Below are 8,720 nucleotides of genomic sequence, written 5' to 3'. Positions count from 1 at the left end.
CTTAAATTACAACCAATTCAACCCTACATATCTTGCATGGTCTTTGTCCTTGGCCTTCCATAAGTTTATTACAGAAGAATTTCCCCCAAAGTGCTAAAAATTTCCTTCCATAATACATTGGTACTTCAAGAATACCAATGGGTTATACAAATGGACCAAAAGTTGTTCCTTCCCATCACACAATATGGCTAGTCCATCCCATCTTTTTTGCAAAGAATTATGTAGTAGTTTTAAGTTTGTTTAAGATTCACTGTCTTCTTAAATCTGATAATAACTCTAGCAAATGAGTATAGCTGCTATTCTTTATTGAGGGTCAGTGACATGTCCATTGCTATATAGCTAATGAAGGACAAAGATGGGATTTGAATCAAGGTCTTTCTAAAGTAAACCCTACACTCAGCATTGCACCACATAACCTCTCTTGGAATCCTCTTTTCAAGACTTAATTTAGATTATGTCCTAAATTTCTGACACATTCAACAATAAAAAAACCAAAAATTTTCCACTTCAACCTCAAGATGTCATCACCACAAATGTCAGTTTTCCCAAGAGATCAACTAAAGGCCTTTCCTATATTCCAGAGGTAAACACAATGTTCTTTTTTGTAAACATCCGTAACCTCATACTTTCAACACTTTCTATATCCCTAGGATTCATTAGCTTCTTCTAGGGACGGCTAAGAGAAAAACTCTCAGAAGAGCTGAGAATACTCATATAATGGCAAGAAATGTCCCTCTCTATAATCTCTGAGGAACGAGTTCTTTGCCGTAGATTTTTTTTTTGGCCCATGGAATTTTATATTAATTAAAATTTATTATTAAGCTCTACATAATTGGGTATTGGGGATATGATCCCTTAAGCATTCTTGGGTATTTCTTTACTTCTGAACATTCATGCTTCAAAACTTTAAATTGCTGCTGAGATAAAAAGGGTCTCTTAAAGAGAAAAGAGATTTAAATCTTCTGGCCCCAGTGCCTGATCTTTTAGAAATTCTCTTTGCACACAAATTAGAATAGGAAGTTGTGGATCAACTCAAATTCCCATCACGTGGTTTGCATCTGAGATGATCTGATGCCTAAGAGTTTAGCTTTGGAAGTTCCTAAAAATATTAGATCAGAAGAGCTGGAAGAGGATCAAATATCTGACAAAACCTCTTATTGGAAAATAGGTTCAAATAGGGCAAATGAGTATATCACAGGTAATTAGAGATAGAGTGAGGAACCAGTTCTCCTTATTCTCAATTTCCTCTTAAGCTGAACTTTTAATTTATTGAAAGGCACTAGATCTTTGCATCAATTCAGGTAAGTGAAAAAGTCCTATCCCAGTATCTCTCTTAAAAATATTCTTTTAAAGAGGCATTCAAATTTCTCTGGAATATGGGACTTATATCAGCTCTTCTATCATGAAAGAGGACTCTAAAATGAAGCATTTCATATGCAAATATCTATGAAATAAATCAACATAACTTGAATTGAAGACTCTAAAAGCTTCCCAAGAAACTATTTAATTCTGATCTATAAGAAGGAAAAATCCAGAAATGAATTAAAATCTATGATTTAATGTTTTTTAAATAAAATCTCATTTTTGTGGTTTCATTCTGTCAGTATTAGCATTTGTATGAATTTTATACACAAGTTGCACATTTGTTTTAACAAGGGCCATTCCCAAGTACAATCTCAGTGTCTTCCTTGCTTCTTAGTAGTTGCTGATGTTGTCCACCAATATTTCAGAGGCTGGAACATAACATTGAGGGCTAATTATAAATTTTCAGATTGAAAGGCATTCCATCAGTTATCTAGTTCAACTCTTATTGAGTTCATGCATGGCTATATGGCATCCTAAAAAGATTACTATCTAGCCTCTGAATGAATATTTCCAAAGAGAGGAAATTTACTGCTTCATAGGGTAGTTTGTGGTACACAGTGTTGTCCATGCAAGGAACAGCTTAGTTAAATTTGGAGAGGTCTATGGCATAGGGCAATGAATTATTTGACTACAGCAATTCTTGTAGGGGCATCTGCTATGTTGTACTGGATTTGTTTTCAGTGGAAGAAGTGTTCACAGCAATGAAATCACAGATATTTGAACCATGTAAAATTGGATGGATCAGGTTCAAATATTTTGAGTTAGGGAAAGAGAAATCTAGAACACATTGAGCCTATATAAAAGCTACAACTGATTTTCAGTGTAGTATTTTAAGACATTTGGGAATGAGGCTCTGGCCACATGTCACCTTTTTTGACCATTGAGCAAATCATTCTATAATTTTTTTAAATGTAGACAAAGAAGATCAATGGTATTGCAATGGGATTTTCTGCTTTTTTGAATATTTGGTTATTATTTATTCATAAGAAGCAATATGGTACTATATATTAAAGGTCAGCTTTGGAAAGACTTGGGTTCAACTTTTAACTCTAATATATTTTAGCAGTGTGACCTTGGCAGTCATATGATCATCCTCATCCTCATCATCCTCATTGTTATATTTAGATGGAAACTATATAAAACTTTTTCTGCTCTACTCCAGAGGGTAAATCTGGAACCAAAGGTAAAGATGTACAAAAAGGAGGGTTTTGTTTCAATTTAAGAATGGACTCTATCTTTTGGCAGATAAAGAAAAGAAAGAAAGAAAACTCTGCCTTTTGGATTAGTGAGTCACTCACTAATGCACTCTAGACAGCTATAAGTTTTGACCCAGTTGCTGATCTATTTTAATGGAAAGATTTTCAATATCAGGGTTCGCTATACTATTGAAATGACAGATCTATGACCAACTTACACACACACAAACACACACACATACACATACACACCCTGTTATGAAACTCTAAGCATACAATATTCAGTGGATAGCTGAATTTGTTTTCAAAGAAGAAAATCATTAATGCCAAAAGTGTAAATTTTATTTTAATAATATTATTTACAGTTTTAATACAAAAATTAGAAAGCAAAGTTTCAAACTCCACAGAAGAAAATCTAATGAGCTAATTTATGTAAGTGGGAAACAAGTATTGACAAAACCATTCATTGAGTCATTATGCCCAAGTTTCTGAAACAAGAAACATTCTATAGGATTACAGCATCTAGAGATGGAAGAACCATAGATAAAGAACTAAATATGACCATGGAGGCCATCTAGTTCTATTCTGTCGTATTGCAGAGAAGGAAACTGAGGTTCAGGAGATTAAATCAAGATCACAGTAAATAGCAGAACCAAAATTGAAACAGATTCTTTAATTTCAAATTCACTGTGCTTTTCATGGCACCATGATTCTTCCCTCCCCTATTTTCAAGGCCATTGATATTAATTTTTACAATAATATACCTCATCCAACTCCAAAACCAGCCTTTCTTTCCATAATATCAAGAGATGTTAGGCAGAAGTGTCAAATATACAGCCTGCAAATTGATTGAAGCCCCCAGTATTCCAGACTATGACCAGAACTAGGTAAAAATGTTATTGGGATATATTTTTTAAAATAAATAAAAATACAATAGAATAAAGATAATATTAATATACTGTTTTCTTCATCCTCACAAGGATGGCTTCTGTTACAATTTGAGCTTGACAAAACTGACTTAAAGTTCAGCTCTGAGCTTCTTTTATAATCCAACATTTTAATATCATCACTTTTTGTAATTTTTTTTCCCATTATTAACACCAACAGCTTTGTCTCTATATCAAGATAGTTTAAGACACAGGTAGGTTTTTCTTTTATAATCCAACATTTTAATATCATCACTTTTTGTAATTTTTTCCCATTATTAACACCAACAGCTTTGTCTCTATATCAAGATAGTTTAAGACACAGGTAGGTTTATTCACACAATTGTGTGAACTGAAGATACTAGCATGAAAGAAAAAAAAATTATATGGAGCTATAAAAATTAAAAATTAAATGAAACTCTTTCATCTAGCAGAAGAGTGGGCACAGTGTCCATAACTTCTTGCTGGAAATATGTATAACAAATGGAGAAAAGCATGGATTAAGCACATGCTTATATGAAGGTCAAATAAAAATAAAATGCTTCATAATAAAAATAGTAATAAAGGTCGTAAGTGAAAAGTGTCTTCTATTTCATTCAGTGACAGTAGATAAGAAGGAGAATAGAGAATTAATGACATCATCATGAACCCAAAAAGAACTGCCACAGCCTGCAGAGAAAATTGGTTCTCTCCTCTCAGAAAAATAAATGCAGGTAAATAACGCTGTTTCTCTATCCGCCTATGTTTTCTATTTTTTAATTTTATTTTTTAGATTTAATGAATCAATATGCTATGGGTTATTCAATAAATATTTATGTTGTTTTACAATCATTCTGACCCCTAGTTCATTGTTTAATTGTTCACATTACTGGTGGGGATGACGTAGATGTGACACAGGGTACAAAATACTGCTACAATTAAACCTGGCTCTATATACTGAGTGCCCTAAAGATTTTAGGCGGGATGAGATCATTTCTATTTTTATCTGTATATGATTTCAAATTCCAGGTGACTATTCCATGCAAAATTATATATTCTTTCCTCCATAAAACCATCTAGATGAAGTCATTAGGAATAGTTATTGCTAAAAAACAACCATAGATGAGTTAAGAAGTTCATTAAGTCAATTTTTATATGTAATCAAAGTCAGAAGTAATTCACAGAAATAAAATGAGGGAAAAGCACCAGAATAAATATGAGACACATTTTTTATCACTATCATACTATTGCTTTTCTTTGGGGCATTAAATATGTCACTTACCAACTTGGAGCCTCAATTGTTTTTCTTCTTTTTTTTTAAATCTGCAAAATGAATGTTGAAGAACAGGAGGGGTTCTTAACATGGGACCTGTGAACTTGATTTTTTAAATATTTTTTGATAACTATATTTCAACGTAATTGATTCTTTTGTAAATCTATGAATTTTAATTTAATAATTTCAAAACATTATTCTGAGAAGGGGTCTTTAGGCTTCATCAGGCTGCTATAGGATGCTATGACAAAGAAAAAGTTAAGAATCTCCTAAAAAAAAGGATTTCATTGGTGCTGTCCAGCTCTGATTTTATTATATGAATCTATAAGGGAGAGCTGGAAATATCAATAAACAAAGTGATTTTACATAGCATTTTTGAAAATGGAACAAAGGGATTTATTGAATTATAATAAGCAACAATGACTTTCACTGATACTACTGAGACTTAGATTTCCTAGAAAGAAACAATAATTTAAAAGGTTTTTAGAAGAATACACGTGCAAACTTTTTTTTAAAATTCATATCAAATGAAATTTATCCTAGATACCCTTCATTCTATATAAAGTGGATTTAACTTGTATCTCAGCCAAGTGGGTTTAATTAAGTAGGTACCAAAAAAAAAATCCCAAATCTTATTAAAAATCAATCTTATCTCTTCCTTCAACTCTACCTTTCTCATAACTATTTAACAAAGTTTAGCAAAATGTTTTACATATGTATGCCTTCCTCTCTGCTTCTCTGAAATTACTTCTGACTTGCAGAAAGCAAGTTACTGAGCTCCTTAACTCATCTAAGATTGTTTTTAGCAATTATTTCTGCTCTTGACAGGCTGGAATATGGACAACACTAGAATCAGTGACATCATCTGGATGGTTTTATATAGAGAAGAATATAGAATTTTGAATGAAATAATTTCTTCATCTGGATGGTATAAGGGAGGAAAGAGTATAGAATTTTGAGTGGAAACAAAGTTTTGCAAAATGCTTTACATGTTCTCTCATTTAACACTCACAATAACTATCCAAGGTAGAAGCTATTATCATCCCAACTTTACATTTCAAGAATTTGAGGCCTTCAGAGGTTAAATGACTTTCAGGATCATCAAGTAAGAGTCTGAAGCAGGATTTAAACTTAGGTCCACCTGATTCCAAGACCAGAATTTTATCCAACAATATAATCCATGAATAGCATTATTGTAAGACTCAAATATCTGTTGAAATGCTCCTAAGGGTATTTTGTTCTTCCTGCAGCTGGAAGGAGAGAGCAATGGAAGGGACCAATAGGACAGTTCTAACTGAATTCATTCTCCTGGGACTTTCCAAATATCCAAAACTTGAGATTTTCTTTTTTGTGTTATGCATGACAATATATATGGTCATCCTCTTTGGAAACAGTGTCATTATCATACTGAGCATTCTGGATTCCCATCTTCACACTCCCATGTACTTCTTCCTCAGTAATCTTTCCTTCTTAGACATTTGTTACACATCTTCATTTGTGCCTAAAATGCTGGTGAACTTCCTGTCTACACGAAAATCCTTGTCCTTCTCAGGATGTGCAGCCCAGATGTCAATCTCCTTTGCCATGGGAACGACAGAGTGCATCCTGCTGGCTGTCATGGCTTATGACCGCTATGTGGCTATCTGTAACCCTCTAAGATATCCCATTGTCATGAACAGAACCGTTTATGTGAACCTGGCAGCTTTGTGCTGGCTAATAGGCGGTCTTAACTCTTTGTTTCAAACCATTCTTACGATGCAGTTGCCTTTTTGTGGGAAAAATATCATAGACCATTTCACCTGTGAAATACTGGCTGTCATGCACCTGGCCTGTGCTGACATCTCCCTGAATGAACTCATCATGCTGGTAGCAACTATAATCCTTACCTTGACCCCCCTCTTATTAATCATTGTTTCTTATGTCTTCATCCTCTCCACCATTTTAAAGATCCGTTCTGCTGAGGGGAGAAGCAAAGCATTTTCTACTTGCTCAGCCCACCTGACCGTAGTGATCATCTTCTATGGGACAATTCTCTTCATGTATATGAAGCCCAAGTCCAAAGCTTCACTGACCACAGATAAGTTGATTGCCATGTTTTATGGGATTTTTACTCCAATGCTCAATCCCATCATCTACAGTCTAAGGAACAAGGATGTGAATGCTGCAGTAAAAAAAGTGCTAAGCAGAAGTCTGTCTTTCTAGAAACTGTGAAAGATTTGGCTTGGCTCCATACTGCAGGTCCCCTGCACAGGTCAATAATTTACTTGGATACTTTGAATTCCTTATTGGTGCATATTCTCCTACAAGAAAGATCACAGTCCCTCTCTCCATGTTTTTCACTTTATACAATAGTGAGCCATGTTTTCTGATAAATTCTCAGTAGTTGTTCTATCCAATCCAGATGAGACCTAACTCTTTTTTTTTAAGTGACACAAAGATATTAATGGATAAGTTGGAATGTCTTCCTATTACTTTAATCTTACTATTGAACACTCCTGCTTTCTTTACTGCTCTTATATATTAAATAATGTCCCTTATACTTTTTTCATTTAAGCATTTGTTGGTAATATGTTGTAGCCTATTTATTTTGATTTGCATCATCTTTTGGGGTGATTGAATAATTTTTGGCCATAATAGCTCAATAAAACAACCCAACTACATAAACTTTAAGACATGTTTGCATTTATGGAAATTTTCATAAGAGAATATAAAACTCAGTTATCTCTACTCAATATCCATTCCAATCTCCTTTTTGGACTGAATAAATGTATGCTCTAATCAAAAGACATAATATTTATAATGTGCATATAACAACGCTTAAAAGGAGCCTAATATTGTGTGACCCTGGGCAAATTGCTTAAGCCCAATTGCCTCAGCAAAAAAAAAGGAGCCTAATTGTAATGTGTGGGCTAGCTTTCTGGAAGGCCTCCTGATAAGCCTTAGTCTCAGCAGAATAGTCACCATAAGATTGGTCAAGAATAGAGTCTAGATTCTTTATTCTGGCCTGGTCTTGATCTTAGTGCAGGAGGCAGGACAGCCACCACAAGGCTGGTCAAAGATAGAATGTCTACCTTCCAGTCTTTCTTAGCCCTTATATACCTTATTGTAATTACATCATAATAGCACACTGAGTATGTGTGAACTAGAGAACCATTATATCACCATACTAAGTACTAAGTGAACTAGAGAACAATCAGCTCATCCATTCCACTGAGTTAACACCTTGCTTCACGTATACTCTAAAGTCCCACCCTCTACACCTAATAAATGTTTATTCTGCTCCCTTTTGTGTGTTTGAGATTCTGAAGTATATGTACATATATATAAATAACATATAATGCTACCTATGATATATGTGTTATACATAATGCTGTGTTATATTATATATAGATGTAATTAGAGTCTGGAAAGCCTGGCTTTAAATATTTTCTCTGCTGTTTACTAGTTCTGTGACCATGGCCAAGTTATTTAACCTCCTAAAACTCAATCAATTCTGTCAGAATTATCTACTAATTTGTAGACAGGTTGCTATTTACAACAATGTTTTTCCAGTGAAATATTGACATACGTTTTTGTGGCGTTTGTCAGCATTTCATGCCCTAGATTTTCTTTCAACTATTGCATAAGAATTCAATGAAGAGACAAGTTAGTGGTTAAGTGGATAGAACACCGACACTGGAGTCAAAAGGCTCTGAGTTCACAATTTATCTTAGATACTTACTAGCTTTATATACTGAGCAAGTAAACTTAAAATTCCAATTGGCTCAAAAAAAAAAAATAATTGAAGGAGTGCCTACTATATGCAAGGCACTGAAATATCTAAATAAAACACAGAAGTTACTGCCTCCTGTATATATGCAAAAAATACCAAAAATGAAAAGCATAATAGGCTTTGTGCTACAAAAGGGATATAAACAAAATGATTTGGGATTAAAAGAGGAAGGGATATCATTTCAAATATTATCAAGAAGACGCTGTACA

The 8,720-nt window shown here is 33.9% G+C and overlaps 1 protein-coding gene across 1 annotated transcript; it reads left to right on the top strand.

The window, feature by feature from the left end:
* Positions 1–6,005: 6,005 nt before the first annotated feature.
* LOC127556674 (olfactory receptor 13C2-like) lies at positions 6,006–6,941 on the top strand. Its single transcript, XM_051990005.1, has one exon. The coding sequence runs from the start codon at positions 6,006–6,008 to the stop codon at positions 6,939–6,941; it is 936 nt and encodes a 311-aa protein (XP_051845965.1).
* The last annotated feature ends 1,779 nt before the right edge of the window (positions 6,942–8,720 follow it).

Source organism: Antechinus flavipes, chromosome 1 (genome assembly GCF_016432865.1).
Source record: "Antechinus flavipes isolate AdamAnt ecotype Samford, QLD, Australia chromosome 1, AdamAnt_v2, whole genome shotgun sequence".
Lineage (NCBI taxonomy): Eukaryota > Metazoa > Chordata > Mammalia > Dasyuromorphia > Dasyuridae > Antechinus > Antechinus flavipes.
This window is presented reverse-complemented; position numbering and strand designations above follow the sequence as displayed.

What these genes read in the sequence shown, in the direction of transcription:
- LOC127556674 (XM_051990005.1), top strand. Translation starts at nt 6,006, where the DNA reads ATGGAAGGGACCAATAGGACAGTTCTAACTGAATTCATTCTCCTGGGA.